Below are 17,992 nucleotides of genomic sequence, written 5' to 3'. Positions count from 1 at the left end.
TTTGGAGGGCTTTGAAAGAACACAGATTCTAGGTCTAGTGAACACGATGTTCTCTTGTCTCCTTGGCATCAGCTTGAAAAACAGTTCTCTCTTCTGCTAACCACAGGGCACGTATTTCCTGGGGAAACTCGTTTCGCCTGATTTACGTGCAGTCACTAATATCTCTGCCGCGGGGATGGCTGGTCACTCGGGCCTTTTCTATCAGAGAACTATGTCCTTCTGGCAACTGATAGGCTCAAAGATGGGCATGTGACCCAGACTCAACCAATAAGCTATCTCCTGTAGACTTTTGCTGAACATGCCAGCAAGAAGAGATGTTCCCATCTTTGAGGATAACCATTATGAAGGTAGATAATGCAGCTGAGAGCAACTATCACTTCATTGCATGGGGATAAAGCCAGTACAGAAAGATCAGAGCCAGGAGATGGAATTTTTTTGGGGGGGTGTACTGGAGACTGAACTCAGGAGCATTCTGTCGTTGAGCTACACTCCCAGCTCTATTTCGTTTTATGTTGCATGAAGCAGGGTCTCACTAAGTTGCTGAGAGCCTCACTATGTTGCTGAGGCTGGCCCAAACCTGCAATCTTCCTGTCTCAGCCTCCCACGTACTGGGATTACAGGTGTACGCCACCCCACAGGCTGAGAAAGAGAGAATATTGAAGATTGCATTTGAGCCCCTACACTTAGCAAGGTTTGAACTTGACCTTGTACTTTTTGGTTTTGAGAACAGATAAGGCATTTCACTCTCCCCCCCCCCCTTTTACTTAAGTTATTTCCACTTAAGTTTCTGTCACCTTAGAGCAAAACAGTACTTACGAATACATACATATTCTCATGATCACCCTTGTTGGAAACCATAGTGTATTTTTTAAACGCTAGCATGTATGAGATTCAAACAAAAAACACTGATTTCTGGGCCTTGCCCAGAGAGTCTGATTCCAGAGGATGGAGCCCAGGAATCTGCATTCAGTAAAATCTCAGAATGATTCTGATGACTATAGCTTGGGAATCGTAGAATTAGAATATCTTAGAGGCCACTCAATCAGCTAACCGATTGAGTGACTACCATGAGCCCCCATCTCTGGGCCAAGCTAAAAATCACCTTATTTAATCCCCCCAGAAAGGCCTTATGAGAGCCCCCCCCCAAAAAAGAATACCTCCTTTTAGATTTAAAAAATGATTTTTGGATTGAAGTAGAATAGCAATCACACTCTTTTGAACAAGGACGGATAGATGCAAGAAATAAAAGCCACAGTTTTTCTAGAGATTAATTCTCTCAAGGGGAAACATCACTAGAACTTTATTTCTTAAATGAAACCCGCTGGCTGGACACATCCGGGCAAGAGGAGACAAAGCATCTTCAGGACCATTGGTCGTCAGCAGGTCCCAGAGCCTGAGCAGTAAACACGAGCGTCGAGGCTGGGGAGACGGCCATGATGTCGGCCAGGGTTTGAATCATCCCATCTTGTGAAGCCTGGAAACGGGGCCTCTGTGGGGCTGCTCTTGGATCGATGATATTTACCTTTTTTGGTTTCTGATCTTGAGTTTCAACTTACAGGAATGATTGTCGGAACTTACGCTCCCCAGGAGACCCTGAGACGGGGATTCATGTGTGTTTGATTTATTTTCTTGTGGGAAAAACCCACAAAGGAAGGACAAGAAGCCAAGCAAGGAAGGGATTTCTGGCAAAGTTCCACGGTTGTTCCAACCTGATCTGTAGGGGACCCTGGAATACAAGCCACGGCTCAGTGTTTATCCTCGAGGCAAGAGAACTAGAATTTCATACACCTGCACCCATAAGTCATTGGCCAGAGACCCTCTCATCCCCTTGGCCAGAGATGCAACCTCCTAGCATTCAGCCCCACTGGGCAGCAGCAAATGTGCTCCTGTAGTAATCTGAGCTGGTTCTCTTCCTCCAGGCCTTCTTAGACATGGAAGTAGAAGCAGAACACATCCAAGTGGCAAGAGACAAAACACACGGTCACAGGAACCGAGGGGATCTGGGCGGAGCATCGCCAGGGCCCGATCCCATCGCTGATTTCACTGCTGACTTGACACGTCTTTAGGAATTTTTGTGCATTTTCTGAATTGACTGGTGGACGGGGATGACAAGACATGGGTCGGTCGCATAACCCTAATCTGATTTCATTCAGCATGAGAAATAGGACTTGTCCAACATGTCTGGTTCTTAATTTCTTTTATGCCTTAAATGTGTATAAAATACGTGTAGACCTTGTGGCGGTTTTTTTTTTTTTTTTTCCATTAGCGTTTTTTTCATTCCATAAAGTGAATAATTTATTATGAAGAACATACATATTTTCCGTGAGACTTAATCAAGTCATATTTGTTTAAAGATGTGTGGATTTATTCAAATGACAAAGTAAGGCACGCCAGCAGAAATCAAATGAGACATGGAAACGTCTCCCTTAAAAACGCAGCCCCTCCTGGAGGCAACGGCGCCCTGCGATTCCTTGCGTTTATTGAATCTCCTGGTTACCTGGCCAGTCTCCACCGGATGGACATGTGGGTTGTTTTCAGGTTTTCATTATGACCATGTTACAACAAACTGTCTTGTTCACAGCAACACAGACAGCTCGTGCACAAGAATAGACCCCTTAAAGGGGGTTGTTAGGTTCACATTCTTTTTTTAAATTTCTGTACTAAATGTGATCAGTTTTATTATTATTATTATTATTATTATTATTATTATTATTTTTATTGGCACATTATATTCATACATCATATTGGGGTAAAAAACTTGTGTGTACAGACACGTACACATCACTGATTTAACCCCTACCCAATTCCTACCCCATTCCCTCCCTGTCCCTCCCTCCCCTGCTTGGCTTAGTGGTTGACTTCGATATGTTCAAGTACATTGTGTGTTTTAGAGATTTTCCTCTTCCCCTGTCCTTTTTCCTCCTTTAGGTTGCCTTTTTTACTCCTCTATAGGATTTCCTTTTTCATCTAGAGTTCCTCCTATGACCCATTTCTCCCTACCTCTCACATATTAGGGAAAGCATCTGCTTTCTTATTTTTTGTCTTTGACTCGTTTATTTTTATTTTTAAGTGATAAAAATTATGGGTGCATTACAATTATACAAAACAGTGGGTTTCGCTATGATGTAGTTGTACATGCCCATAATACAATTCGGTCAGCCTCATTCCCTGGGACCTCCACTTTCTATCTCCTCTTCCTTCACCCCACAATCCAAGTCCTCTTCTACTGATCTCCCTTCTCTTTTCATAAAATACCCCTTTTTTCTTTTATCTCACTAGCTTTCACATATAAGAGAACACAGGTGGCCCTTGACTTTCTGAGTCTGGCTAATTTCACCAGGGAGTCACCCTCTCACCCCCTCCCGTCAGTGGTGTTGGTAATGCATATTCTCACCAACAGGGAAGAAGCTCCCCTTCCCCCAGCTATTTGAATTTTAAATTCAGGGTAAAGATTGTCCATATAATATCTTTTCATATTTGATGACTTGGTCTCTGTGGCTTAGGAGTTCCTTTAGATGAAAGAAACCCAAATGGATTCAAATTAGCATAAGTGTATATGAATATTTTTGAGGATAGATAGAAATCCCACCAAATAAAAAAAAGCTGGAATCTAGCCGGGCGTGGTGGCGCACGCTTGTAATCACCGCGCTTGGGAGGCAGAGACAGGAGGATCTCGCTGGCTTAAGAGACACTGTTTCCAAATAAAAAATATAGCCGGGTGTGGTGGCGCACACTTGTAATCCCCGCTCTTGGGAGGCAGAAACAGGAGGATCGCGCAGGTTTGAAGCCAGCCACGCGCGCTGGCTTAGGAGACCCTGTTTCCAAATAAAAATGTAAAAATAGGTCTGGGAGTGTAGCCCGGAGGCAGAAGGGCTTCCAGGAACCCCAGTACCACACACACACACACACACACACACACACACACACACACACACACATGATAGATAGGTCTGGGAGTATAGCCTGGAGGTAGAAGGGTTTCCAGGAGCCCCAGTACTACACACACACACACACACACACACACACACACACACACACACAGCTGATATCTAGTTTTCTAAAAAGAAAAAAGAGCTGAGGTGATACAGGGGTCTGAAACGTTAGGAGTTTATGTACCTTCCTTCTTCTCTAGTGAGTATTTTTCCCTTCAGCTAATATTTACTGAGCACCTTTGTACTAAAACTGGTGGCAGGCACTGGGTGTACAACAGGGGATAGTGCAGCTATAACTCCTGGCTTACGTAGCCTTCAATCCCGTCATGAACATTAGCAGAACTTCACTCTTCGCCTCTGTCCTCCCCCATCTCAGTGTTTCCTAGTTGAAATTCTTGACAGGAAATAGAACTGGTTGATCATTCAAATGGCTGGTGCGAGCCTCCCGGGTCAGGTGTCCATCGCTTCTGGTTAGAGGGAGTCTCAGAATATGGGGACGAGGGAGGAGAGGGTAGAGACCTTCATATGCCTTACTAAAAATCATCCTCCTACTTAACTTGAACGTGTGTACCTTTCACTTTGTATCTTTTAAGGAATCGGATTTCAAAGATGACTCTAAGAAGGGAAAAGCCATTCTGTGTCGTGCTAGTGACATCCTGTGCTGTGCATAGCGGGACGGTGGCTGCTTTCATTCAAAAGAAAGTTCTGCCCAAGAAATTAGCTCCATCAGTCAATATCGCTGATAACTTTTGGAGTTGGGATGTTAGACATCACCCAGTGCTGCAGTCCAATTTCTAGACAAAAAAGAAAAAACAACTGGAGCCCAGAGTCGGGACAGGAGTCTGCCAGTGGCAGAGCTGGGAATGGGGCTTGGCATTTATGTACTTTCCCTCTTCTCTAGTGAGTGCTGCAGAGAGCGCATGTCAACCCCAATAGCAACAGCTCGAGTCCCTTTCCTAGCTATGCCTCTGGCTCCTGACCCTGACCCTTTTTTCTTCTTATCTATCCAATGTCTATCTCTCCATCTCTTTTTTGCCATTTAAAAACTCTTTAACCAGTTGCGTTTCCTGAGTAGTTAAAGCATCCAGATGGTTAAAAAAAATACATAAAGGTTACAGGAGAGAATAAACTCTTTCTCCTGCTCCAAATCCTCTCCTTGGCATCCATCAATGCTTCTAATGTCTTCTATGCTAGATTTACTAATAAGCTGTCAATTCTGAGCATGGGTGCACTATTATTATTGTCTATTTTTACTATATCATGAAGATCAATATACATATATTGATATACATACATACATTTTAACTATATATTATCATCATCCATGCTGGGGATCAGAAAGGCACTAATGCCTAAGCTGAGTTCTGATTTTTTAACTCCCTTTTCTTTTAACCACTGTATAGTATTCCATTATCCCATGTTACAGAAATACTGTAACATTTAGCCAATTTCTTACTAATTAACATTCACATCACCATCAAGACTTTTCTCTTGCAATTAATGTCTTACAGGGCACTCTTCTACTTCTGTTTGTGTCTGAATACATCTCTCTCATCTCTCCTTTTCTCTCCATCCAATCAGTGCCTGAGTTGGGGGAGGAGAGAAAGAAAATGAAATATTTCGTGTTGATGTGATGGCCCGAGTGGAGAAACTGGAGTCAGACACTCCTGCATAAGGTTCTTTTAGTTGTAACAGGGAACAACACGGACCAATCCATGTATAAATGGGAGGAAGGTGACCTGACTCTATTGGGAGGCCCAGGACCACCACTCAGAGCCCTCCTGTCTCAGCGACTAGAGAGCCAGTGCCATCAAATCTCTTCCAGCCACACTCTGCTCTCTTGGAGTCAGACCTGTTTCCCATTCTGCATTGCACATGGAGGCCAGGGGCCCTCACAGGACTCCAGTGCATTGGCTGTCAACTCAGAGTGTTTGAATTTCTCAGTCGCAGATGGAGGATGGATACCATTAGCCAGCAAAAGTGACCTGTATACAACACGAATCTGAATGTGGCCCTCAACATTTCTTCTGTGTATGTGGTACTAAGACTTGAAGCCGAGGGCATTTTACCTCTGAGCTGCCCTCCCAGTCCTATTTATTTAGAAACAAGGTCTCGGCTGGACATGATGATGCACACTTGTAATCCCTGGGCTTGGGAGGCTGAGACAGGTTTGAAGCCAGCCTCAGTTACTTAGTGAGGCTCTCAGCAAATTAGTAAGACCCTGTTTCCAAATAAAAAATATAAAATAGGTCTGGGAGTATAGCCCAGAGGTAGAAGAGCCCCTGGGTTCCACCCCCAGTACCACCCCAAAAAAAAAAAAAAAAGAAGCCAGGTGTGGTGGCACACACCTGTAATCCCAGCTCTTGGGAGGCTGAGACAAAGAGGATTGCACAGGTTTGAAGCCAGCCTCAACTACTTAGTGAGGCTCTCAGCAACTTAGTGAGACCCTATTTCCAAATAAAATAGAAAATAGGTCTGGGAGTGTAGCCTGAAGGTAGAAAGCCTTTGGGTTCCACCCTCAGTACCACAAAAAAAGAAAGAAAGAAAGAAAGAAAGAAAGAAAGAAAGAAAGAAAGAAAGACTCACTAGGTCACTGAGAGTCTTGCTAAATTGCTGAGGCTGGCCTTGAACCTGTGATCTTCCTACCTCAGCCTCCCAAATTCTGGGATCACAGGTGTGCACCACCATGCCTGCCTCTTAACATTTTTTGATGGAGTCCTATCAATTGCAGAAAACCCTCTGAGCTCCTCAGTGAGGCATGTACACCCTTTAATCTGACCTTCACCTTGACCACATCCTAGGTACAATGGGCACCCCATCACTCTCTAGGTGCACCAAGGATACAGGAGTTGGCCATGAGAACTCAGGACCTGACCCTCAGCTCACCTGTTGGTTGAGGGTCACTGGAAAATACATACCATACAAGCCAAAGTGGAAAATCAGAGCCAGAAGAGATGGGAGAGAGAGACGGCCCTTGATCCTGGGCAGTGTGAGTGTGGGGAGTTGACGCCGACTTCACCCCTCTATGGGGAGGCGGTTGGGATCATTCTTACTGACATTCCACGGGGCAGGGGGTTCTGGTAGACTCGGGACTTTGGAGGAGGGCATCTGAAGACTATCACCTGGGCTTTCTGGGTACCTTCCTTAGACTCTCCCCATGACCAGGCTGGCCGTGGCCTCTGCAGATCCTGCTGTCCACTGGAGTTGGTGCAGCAACTGGGGCCCAGGCAGGCTACTGCCAAGTCCTGTGAAGTCTACCTGCATGCATGCGTCCTCTGCCATGGCCCTGGGCCTCTGTCTTCATACTTTTATCCAAAAACAAAGCCCAAATAACCTGATGGCCTTCTACCTCCAGCACTGACCCACTGGTCCATTCTCTAAAGAGCCACCAGAGTCTCCTCTGCAAATGCAAATATCGGTCAGGCCATTCCTTCTTCAAAGCCTCCTCGGTACCTGAAGGTTAAATTGAACTGGTCTTCAGATGGCCTTCAAACTCCTGCTCGGTGGGCCTCTTGGCTACTTCTGGGCCTTGACCCTAACCTGCTCCTCATCCTCCTCTTTTCTTGCCTGGATCATAGGCAGGGATTCTCTTCTTTTCTTTCTTTCTTTTTTGTGTGTGTGACACTGGGGATTGAACCCAGGGCCATTCTACCTCCAAGCTACATCCCCAGCCCCATTTGTAAAAAATATTTGAAGCAGGGTCTCACTAAGTTGTGGAGGGCCTCACTAAGTAGCTGAGACTGGCCACAAACCTGCAATCCTCCTGTTTCAGCCTCCCAAGTACTGGGATTGCAAGCATGCGCCAACACGCCCGGCTCTGTAACGTCTTATTTTTCTTTTCTTTTTTATTGGTGCATTGCAATTATCCACCCTAGTGAGGTTCAGAGTGGCACGTACCTATATACACACAGCATCTATTGTGGGTTTCCCTCTGGTTCCCACCCCGCTTCTCCCACAGATAATCTTAGCATTGATACAAGTAACTTCATGCATGAACATAGGGATATTTGAATAGCCGCCAGCACCAAATATCCCCCTTCTTCTCTCCATTTTCCCATTTCTCTCTCCAGAACCCCGATCTCACTAATGTCTCCCCTCATTTAACTGAGGTCCTCTTGATCTCCCATTTCTCCCTAGTTTCCACATGCCATGAAAACATATGGCCCTTCACTTTCTGTGCTGATAATAGGTTTTGGGTTCCAGGGCAGGACCTACCATCTTTGGGGGGCCATTAGTCAGCCTGGCACGCTACCTCCCTGCCTCCCAGGTTGAAGTAAATGTATCAAATCCTTCCCTGGTCCTGACAGAATGCTATACTTCTTCTACCAAAACATCCATTATACATATTACAACTGTCTCTTGGGGCAAGGACTGATTATACTGATTTTCTTTCTCTGAGCACGTAGGGAGACTCCATTCCCCAGCCTCCTTTGTTCTTAAACTGGGGCCATGGGACTGAGTTCTGCTAATGGAATATGATGAAGATGATATATGTCATTTCCTGACCTGGCCCAAGGTGAGGCCGTGACCCCTCCTGCTCCCACCTCCGTCCACATGGCCGACAGTGCCTGGCCGCAGGACGGCATAGGATCCCCACGTCGTCATACACGTGCTAAGCCACTGAGACGTGGGAGGGGCTTATCATAACACAGGACCTCTGCTGATTCGTCCACCTGTCTTCTTTCTTATTTCTTGCCAATCCTAGCATCGTGCTTGGTGCTAAGTCAGCATCCGATAAAGGCTTATTAAGTGAATGTGTGGCCATTAGATTTGGGGTGGAAACATGGGAATAGAAGGACTTGTAATTGTCACTGTGAGAAATGACAAGAGCCTCAATTACAGAAGTGACCAGGGAGCAGGGAGGACAGGAAGGTCTGACATACACGTAGGCGGTCCACCGGACGGAGCTGGGTGACTGACGGGACACGGAAGGCGGGAAAGTTTGGCATCAAAGACCTCCCAGTTCACTGGCTGGGACGCCGGGCTGGATGCTGGCGCTGCGAGCTTTCAAATGCTGTTCTGAATACGTCGGTGAACACAGTGAACACGCGTACTCCAGAGCTCCATGTGTCGACTCTGGCTCCTTTGGTGGCTGTAGGGTTCGTGTGTGCCAGGCGTATGAGTACCGATGGCTGGGCATTCTTGCTGATATGGAGGAGGTTTTCATTCTACTGTGGTTGGTGGTTGTGGGATTTGAGATTTTCCTACAGGCTGATACCCCAAACAGCTGCTGTCATCCGCCCATCCTTACCTGCATGCCTCTTTTCAGCGTAGCAGCTCTCCCTATCAATCAAGAGAAGTCCATTTCTCCACTCTTTGGATCTGGACTGGCTTTACGGCTTGCTTTGGCCAAGGGTGGTTCGGTGCCTTTTCTAAGCCTGGGTCTCTTGGGCGTTCTCTGAAAGCCCACCCAAGTCATCGTGTAAAAAAGGCTGGCTAGCGCGAGGGAGGAGGAGAGGCCTGGAGTGGGGAGGGCTGTCTTTGCTGCGGCCTCTCCCCCGCCATCCAGCACCCAGGCCACCTGGAAGCTGCGTGAGCTCAGCTGAGAAGGCGAGACCGCCCGCCCGTGAGACCACCCTAAGCTGCAAACTCACGCACCTGCTAACTGAACCAACACCGTCGTTTTAAGCTGCTAGGTTTGGGGTGATTTGTTACATGTCAAAAGCCAATTGGGAATTCTGTATAGGAGTTTGAGCAGAGAGGCCGGGGCCTGGGGTGTCAGCAGCTATGGGGTTCTCATCTTTTCTCAGCTGATTCTTGAGAATGCCCCTAGCTATTTTCAGCTGATTCTTGAGAATGCCCCTAGCTATTTTTATCACTGTAGCCAACAGGAAAATGTCAGACCCTAAAACCGATATTGGTTCCATAGAACAGTTGGAGGGACTTAAATGATTCAGATAATTGCTTCAACTTAATACTTTACTGGTGAATAAAAGCTACAGTTGGGCTCTTAAATGAATGGTCCCCAGACTCAGATTTTACTTAAAAGGGCCCAAAATTGAGGCCATTTAACCTGACTTAACAGGTTTGCTAGTATTTCCATGATAAGAAATAAAGAAAAAAATACTAACACCCTGATAAACGAAAAATAACATCACTACTCCCTAATTACTTACAAATGTGAATTGCTACATAAATGCTACGTACAACTAAAAGAGACGTTTACTGAATACAGTTGGCCAGCTTTCTTTCTTTTTTTATTTTTTTTCAAATTTCTATGGTCCGGTGAAAACTTTGGCATATACTGGTATTGTTCTGCAGAGTAGCTCTGTGTGTGTGTGTGTGTGTGTGTGTGTGTGTGTGTGTGTGTGTGTGTGTTAGGAGTGGAAACCAGGGGCATTCTACCTCCTCAATATACCCTTCTTATTTGGAAAGAGGGTCTTGCTAAGTTGCTGCGGCTGGCTTCAAACCTGCGATCCTCCTGTCTCAGCCTCCCCGGTACTGATTACAGGTGTGTGCCACCACGCCCGGCCTGCAGACTAGCATTTGAAAGTTGCTTCTGAAGCATGCCTACCAACATTCTTCCTGCCCTGTCTCTGAGAATGCTTATGGACATTTAACTGTTCAGATGCCACCTCCTCTGAGAAGCCCTCCTTTCTTGCATACGCAGAGCTAACTGGCCTAAGTTCTCTAATAGGCTTGAGCCCCATTTCCTCTCTACTCTTATCACGAATTGTAGGACTGACCACATGACCGGGGCAGGGGTCCCAGTGCAACATGAAAAGGTAGGGCGCCTCGCTTAAAAATTGTTTTAAATTTCAAGAAGGAAGCTGTAGAGCATTAAATCAAACACGGGGCTCTTTGGACAGAGCCTGGTGGGACTGCATTGGTCTCATGCTCCCAAGCCTGCCTGGACTCTTTATTCTATCTCCCCCTGCAGGGCAAGTCCTTGTCTAGGTCTTCCCAGAGATCCCTGCAGTGCTGGCAGATCCTTGGGTCCAATCGCTGTGCCCCACAATTATGCAGAGTACCCAGTTCTTGGGGGAGAAGTACCATCCATAGCCCCATTTGACAGACTAGGGGCCAAGTCTGGGAGAGGTGAAAGGATTGTGTAAAGTCACAGATCTCTCGTGAGATCGAGGCGGACTGAACAGGTATGATTCAGGGCTTGTTGGTTGATTTTGCCCACCAAGAGACATCGGCAATGTCTGCCAATGTTTTTGGTTGCTACGACTGGGTGGGGGATGCTACTGGTCTCTAGTGGATGGGGGCTGCAGGACATCCTGCGGTCTATAGGACAGCCCCCACCCCACAACAGGCACCTTCCCCCAAACGTCTACACTGCTAAAGTTGAGAAGACTTGGTCTGGCACCAAAGCTCAGGCCTCTTACACAGAAGCATTCAGCACTAGACACTTTATATTCTTTTCTTTATTTGCAAATACTATAATGTATTCATTTTTTTCTTTCCTTTATTATTTATTTATTTATTTATTTATTTATTTATTTTTGGTGCCTGGGATTGAACCCAGGGACATTCTGCCTGTGAGCTACACGCTCTGCCCTATTTTACTATTTATTTATTTATTTTTGGTGGTTTTGAAACTGGGCCTCACTAAGTTGCTGAGACTGTCGGCAAGCCTGCGATCCTCCCGTCTCAGCTGACCATATACTGGAATTATAAGCGCGTGCCATCACGCCTGGCTTGTTTTTCTTAAATTGACTTTAATGCCCTTGAAAAATTATGCCTTAAACACATCTGCTTGCAAACTCATGTGTTCAGTGTATCTTTCTACTGCACACTGGAATAAATATGAAATTATAAATATATACAAGATTTTCATGGAGAGGGGTGCCACCCAAACCATCTCCTTACCACCACCAGACCGGACAGCCATGCTCGAGACTCACCCCACTGCAGTGACACATCCCTGATTCCTCAGACAGGAGAGTCAAACCTCCTCAAGTCAGCGCATTTCTTCAAACTGGCAAGGTGCTAGCTACGTCTTGCTTTGGTTTCATCCCTTTTTTCCCCTCAAGGCTAACAGTTGCTTAGAAACCTCTTGGAAACCCCAGAGGCCACCTGATGGGGATAGTTAACAAACAGCTCACTCAGGTGAGGACCACGGCACACGTAATTTAATTTGTCGAGTTGCCGACGAACGGTGGTTGCAATGTAGCCCCGGAAGCAGACGCCCTTTGAGGCCTGGTTCTGCCCCCTGATTGTTGGGGAATCCAACTGCATTACTGTTGTTAAGTGTGGACTTCTGCCTGGCATGACTGAAGCTTCAGCTGAGGCGATTCTTCTTTAGATACCCAAAGTGCCCGTGTTGTAAAAATGTCATCGGCTCTGTCATAGAAGACACTTCCATTCAGAGCTTGTATTTTTATTTCAACACATTTGCATGGATTGACCTGGGTAGTGGAAGTGGAGGGGGCGCTTGATGGTGATTTTTCATCGTCTGTGAATTGCCGCGTGTTTTAACTAGGTAATTTATAACACTCCCTCCCCATCCATGCAAAAACAAAAAAAAAACAAAACAAAAAAAACAAAAACAGGAAAACCTCTCCTAGTCACCTGCTCCAGGTAGGGGTGCACAGGGAAGAAGTACTCACCTACTGGTAGGTACTGACTACTGTCTTGACATGCCCAAAGGAAACTGCCTTTTTCCCTTTCAAGTGCACAACGTACCAAAATTGATTCTTAGCTTTTCTAAATATTTTTTCAAAGGCTTGGGAACAGGCCGGGCAATATTCCAGGGGGGTTCAGGCGCCACCACACACAGCAGGCAGGAGCAGGAGGGGAATTATATCTGGGAAAAGCTCACAGGCCAGGGGTGGGGGCCGGGGGGGGGCAGGAGGCTTAAGATGTGGAAATCCTTGGCAAAGAAGTCACACACAGGTGGATTCCTCTGCTTCTTTGAGAAGCCAGATTCCTGCTGGATTCCTGCACTCTGTCACAAACAGGGGGCAGTCTCTGTTAATTAAAGCCAGGAGCAGCAGCCGGGGAACCAGCCTCCTCTGAGGACCAGGAGTCAAATGTCCTGGTGACAGGCAATATTTCACAGAGACCGGAGGCAGATTCTGAAATGCACTTTTCTGCCCCGATTTTCCCTAAGGTATTTTTTAAAAAATCAAATTTAGAAGTGTCTTAAAACCTCCAACCCCAGCGGGAAGCTGCCCCTGGGACTTCCTCTCCTGGGTCCCTGTGATCCACACCCTGAGGCTCCCTGGGAAGTGCCAGCATACAGTGGCCCTGGGGTGGGGATGACAGGAGGGTCCTGGATCAATAATCAGGCAGCCTGCATTCAGATCTGACATCTCCATTTGCTGGACTTACCCCTTAGCCCCTCTGAGCCCCAGTTTCCTGAACCCTAAAAAACCCGTTGGAAGATCCCTTTCCAAACCCAGTTTACCAATTCTTTTGTCTGTCACGATGGCAGAAACGCCATCATCATGTCCTCAGTGTTCCCGTCCTCTCTCAGCTTAGGATATCTCTCATCAAAGATCTTGATTAATTAGTCAATTGACTAAGACAGCCCCTAACTATTTTTGAGTGCAAGCCAAATCCAGTATTATTCTGGGTGCTGGGGGGGGACAGCTGGTCAAAGGTCCTGTCAACAGGGGTCTTATATCTCCATGCTTGGAGACAGACCAAGAAAACATCATATAATATCAAGTGGTTAGAGCCTTTAGAGAGCTAATTTAGGAAGGAATTACATGAAGTAGTTAGAACGCAGGCTTCAATGTCAAATTTCTCAGGGCCAATTGCCAGCCCCGGCACTCACTCACCCAGCCACCCTGAGCAACTCACTCCCTTACTCTGAAACTCAGTCTCCTCACCCAGTGTGGCATGCTTGATACTGTTACCTAATGTGGGGAGAGCACAGTGAGATCCAGGACCAGCAAGTGTTTTCAGGTTGTTAGACACTTAGGCACTTCCCCCAGCTTCCTGGAGGAGGCTTAGTGGATACTGGGCTGGCTCTGAATAAATGCCAGTGGTCATTAGCTTGTAGGCAGGTGCTTGTGAGTAGGGCTCCCATGGTGGGCATGGGTGATCAGTCATGACAGACACATCCCATTGTCTTAAGAGTTTCTACGGTAATAAAGATGATGCTTCCAGATGAAACAATCTCATACCTTCCCCAGGTGGGGATGGGAGATAAGATTCATAACGGAGAGAGACTTTCTGGGGTTCATCTAATCTTGTATATGTCCCATTGAGCCTGTGTGCGTTTGCAAGTTTTTTTCCCCCCACAAACACCACAAGGTAACTGTTTCTTGAAAGAAAGGGGACCATTAGTCAAACTCGCTTTCATGTCCAGACAACTTAAAATGGACGCCCAGGAAAGACCCCAGGCCTTTTCAATCGAGGGGGCCTCAGCAAACCATTTCACCTGTAGCCCAATGTCCTAGTCCTTTGAAAATGCGCCCAGAAGCCCTTCACTGCAGCCAAGCCTAGAGGAGGGTAGTAAAAGCAGGAATTCCTTGCAAATCGCCCAGCGAGCTGTAAAGTGTATACTTAGTTAATGCAATTAAAAAAAAAAAAAAAAAACGCAAACATACGCCGGGGCGTGTGGAGATCTAAATTTGGTGTGACCGCTTTGGTACAAATCTTGTGATGGGGGTTATTGAAGTCAATTTCGAGCAGAAAGGAGTGGAAGAAAAGGGAGAGGGCGGACGGGTGGCTGGAATCCTCCCCTGGAAGACAGGGCAGGCCTGGAAACGCCAAGAGATGAGGGGCTGGGGCCGAGGAAGCCGGGCCGCGCTCCGCAGCCCCCGGGGAGGCTGCCCGGGGCTCGATGGGGCGCGGGCCGGGCGGCTGGGCAGCAGCCAGGAGCGGGGCCTCCGGGAACGGCAGGGCGGCGGAGCTGCGCGCCCCGGCCTTGCGCAGCGCCGGATCCAGGAGCGCAGAGGCGCCGCCGCGGTGTGCCCTCCTGCGGAGCCCCGAGAACGCGGCGGGGACTCGGAGGGCCCGTAGCGGCAGGTCCGAGGGGCTCGGAGAGTCCTAGGGAAGCAGACCTGGCAGGACCCGCCTTGGCCTCGGCCTACTCGCTGCCCCTCCACCCCCCCCCCCCCCGCGCTTCTTTGACGAGTTCATCCCAAGCCCCTCTCCCGAGGGTGCTCACCCCCCATCCCCCAGGGCTGGCCACCCCGCCGTTAGCTCTCGCCTGCGCCCAGGAACTTGAACCCCCAGGGTCGCGTACTGAGCAGGAGGGCGCAGCGGCCCCGCACCCCGCGAAGGGCAGATCCCGGCCAGACTGTGCTCAGGTCTGTCTTGGAGTGAAAGCCATCTAGTCCGTCCCCATCCTCCCCGAGTCACCCCCTTCCCCGGGGGGCAGCCGCGCTCCTGCGCACGCACCCCTGCAGGAGCCCCGGGCGGGGCCGCCTCTGAGCCGGGACGGGTCTGAGCCGCGCCTCCCGCCCAGAGAGGGCGCGGGAGGTCCCGCCGCCATCCTCCACCTGCGGGGAAGCCCGAGCGGCTCCTCCAGCCTCGCCGGCGGCCCAGCTCGCTCCTCCCCGCCCGGCTCCGCTCGGCTCGCCTCCGCGCGCCCCCCAACTCCCGCCCGCCCGCCCGCCCGCCCGAGTCACCTCTCCCCGCGCCCCCGCCCCTCCGGAGCTCGCGCCCGCCCCCAGCCCCCGCCCCCTCCGCCCGCCCTCCTCCCCTCCCCCGCCCCCCTCCATTCCACAAGTGTCGCCGCGCTCTCCCGGGCGCACTTGGCGAGCCGATCCTGCGAGCGGGCGCGGGGCGGCGGGTCCCCAGCCGCGGGCGGAGGGGAGGCGCGCACCGACCGGCCCTGCCCGCTCCCCGCCCCCGCCTCCCCCGGGGCCGGCCGGACTGCACCCGCGCTGGCCCCCGCCCGGCCCCCCCCGCCGGCCGCGCGCTCCTCCCCGGCGGCCCCGCGGCGCGCTGGAGGCGAAGGCAGGCTGAGCCGAGCGCCGTGGCCGCCGACCCCCGGGCGCCCCGCGCCGCTCCCTGCATGTACCGCCCGCGGCGGCTCGCAGCCCTCGGCAGCGGCCTCGGCAGCGTCTGCAGCGGCTCCAGCGGCGGCCGAGCGGGCGAGCCCGGGCCGGGAGACACGATGCGCCGCGTCCTCCGCCTGCTCCTCGGCTGCTTCCTCGCCGAGCTGTGCGCCCGCGTGTGCCGGGCGCAGGAGCGAGCCGGGCACCGGCAGCTGGCGCAGCTGGGCGGCATGCTGGTGCTCGCGGGGGGCAACCGCTCCGGGGCCGCCTCCGGGGAGGCCGGCGAGGGCGTGGGGGTCTCCGAGGCGCCCCCGACGCGGGCGCCCACGCCGGACTTCTGTCGGGGCTACTTCGATGTGATGGGCCAGTGGGACCCGCCGTTCAACTGCAGCTCGGGCGACTTCATCTTCTGCTGCGGGACTTGTGGCTTCCGGTTCTGCTGCACGTTTAAGAAGCGGCGGCTGAACCAGAGCACCTGCACCAACTACGACACGCCGCTCTGGCTCAACACCGGCAAGCCCCCCGCGCGCAAGGACGACCCCCTGCACGACCCCACCAAGGACAAGACCAACCTCATCGTCTACATCATCTGCGGGGTGGTGGCCGTCATGGTGCTCGTGGGCATCTTCACCAAGCTGGGGCTGGAGAAGGCGCACCGGCCCCAAAGGGAACACATGTCCAGGTGGGCTGCCTCCCCTTCGCCCTCCCCGGCTCCCCCCCCCACCCCACCCCGGCAGGGCGCCCCGGCCCCCCGCCCCTCCGCGGGGGAGGTCACCAACTTTGGCTCGGGGCGCAGGGAAGGGGCGCTGGGCTCGGCGCGGGTGAGGGTGAGCGCACCGGGGAGGGGGTCTCCGTCCCCTTCGCTCTCCAGCCGCCCCCTCCCGCCGGTGATTGACGTGGACCTGAGACCTAGAGCCGGGGCTCTCGCGTCCCCTCTAGCCCCGGGTTTTGGGGAAGGGGATCGGCGGCACCCCTCCGCGTCCAGAAGCTAGCTTCTAGCTAGACCGAGGCAGGCGAGCCCGCAAGGAAGGGGGGCGTGTGTGCGCCCGCGTGCGCGTGTGTAAGGGAGGAGGGAGCGAGCGAGTGCCGCCCGCAACTCGCAGGACCAGCGAAAATGAGGCGCGGGAGGTGGGGGACCGAGCCCAGGGCAGGAACAAAAGCCTCGCTCGGAGCGGGCGGCCGCCGGCTTCTGCAGAGCCTCGGCGGGCCCAGGAATGGGGACCTCGCCTCCCCTGCCCTCCACCCGGCTCGTCCTGCCCTCGGCCGCCACCCCTCCCGGCCCGGGGCAGCGGCCGTGGCTGCGAGCGGCGCCCCCGGCCCGAGCCCCCCGCGCCCTCGCCGCGCGAGCGCCCCGATTCGTCAACTTTCGGGTTTGTCTTACTCATTATGCAAGTCCCGGCGCCCGCAATCGCAGCAGATGGGAGAAGGCATCTGGGGATTAATGGAGCTATTTGCCTTTTGCTTTTTCTAAAAAAGTGTCTACATTGATTCGCACAACTCAGTAACTTTGGAGGCGGAGGGCGCAGCCGAGAGCACGCAGCTCCCCTCCCAAGCCCCCTCCGGGAGTCAGGCGAGGGGCGAGCTCCAGCTCCGGGCCGGTGGGCTGGATGGGGAAGCCACCAGGGGGTCCGCGCACAGCCCGATGGCTGGGGTATCTGCCGCAGCTGTCCCTTTCCCCCCGTCTGGGCAATAAAGTCTTTGCCCCCCCCCACTCCCCGTGCGGGGGGGGGGCTGTGTGTGCGCGTGTGTATGCGCGTGTGTGTGCACGAGCTCCGTGTGCATGCCTAAAACAGCTGAACAAAGAGACCCACCAAAAATAGGCAAAGGAACATCGCCACCTCACTAGTAATTATTTTCTATTTATACGCAGAGTATCGGATGAATTCTCTTCCCCAGGGGAGGGGCTCCGGGGGAGGGGGAGAGGCGAGGAAGTTGTTGGGGGCTTGGGTCGGCGGGGCGGTGTGGCCGGGGGTGAGGTTTCAGGCGGAAGTAGGCTGACCTACTAAGGTAGCGAACGCTGGCCCCGCCCACTTCCCCGCAGCCCCAAGGTGCCCGGGGACGTTTCCCTTGGGCCCGTCAGGCGGGTCCCGGGGGTTCTCCGGGTCTGCCTTTAATGCTCGTAGGACTGCGGCAGCGGGTGTCTGTCGCCTTGTAGGC

At 51.4% G+C, this 17,992-nt stretch overlaps 1 protein-coding gene across 2 annotated transcripts in view; it reads left to right on the top strand.

Annotated features, from left to right (window-relative positions):
• Positions 1–15,852: 15,852 nt before the first annotated feature.
• The window catches only part of SHISA9 (shisa family member 9), a gene marked incomplete at both ends in the record, with an annotated part of 281,605 nt that continues 279,465 nt past the window's right edge, over positions 15,853–17,992 (top strand). For both annotated transcript variants that reach the window (XM_080704215.1, XM_080704214.1), the window contains one exon: positions 15,853–16,517. In XM_080704215.1, the coding sequence (XP_080560341.1) occupies positions 15,853–16,517 (665 nt within the window). The remainder of the gene's footprint in view (positions 16,518–17,992) is intronic.

This window comes from Muscardinus avellanarius (genome assembly GCF_963383645.1).
Source record: "Muscardinus avellanarius genome assembly, chromosome: 10".
Taxonomy (NCBI): Eukaryota; Metazoa; Chordata; class Mammalia; order Rodentia; family Gliridae; genus Muscardinus; species Muscardinus avellanarius.
This window is presented reverse-complemented; position numbering and strand designations above follow the sequence as displayed.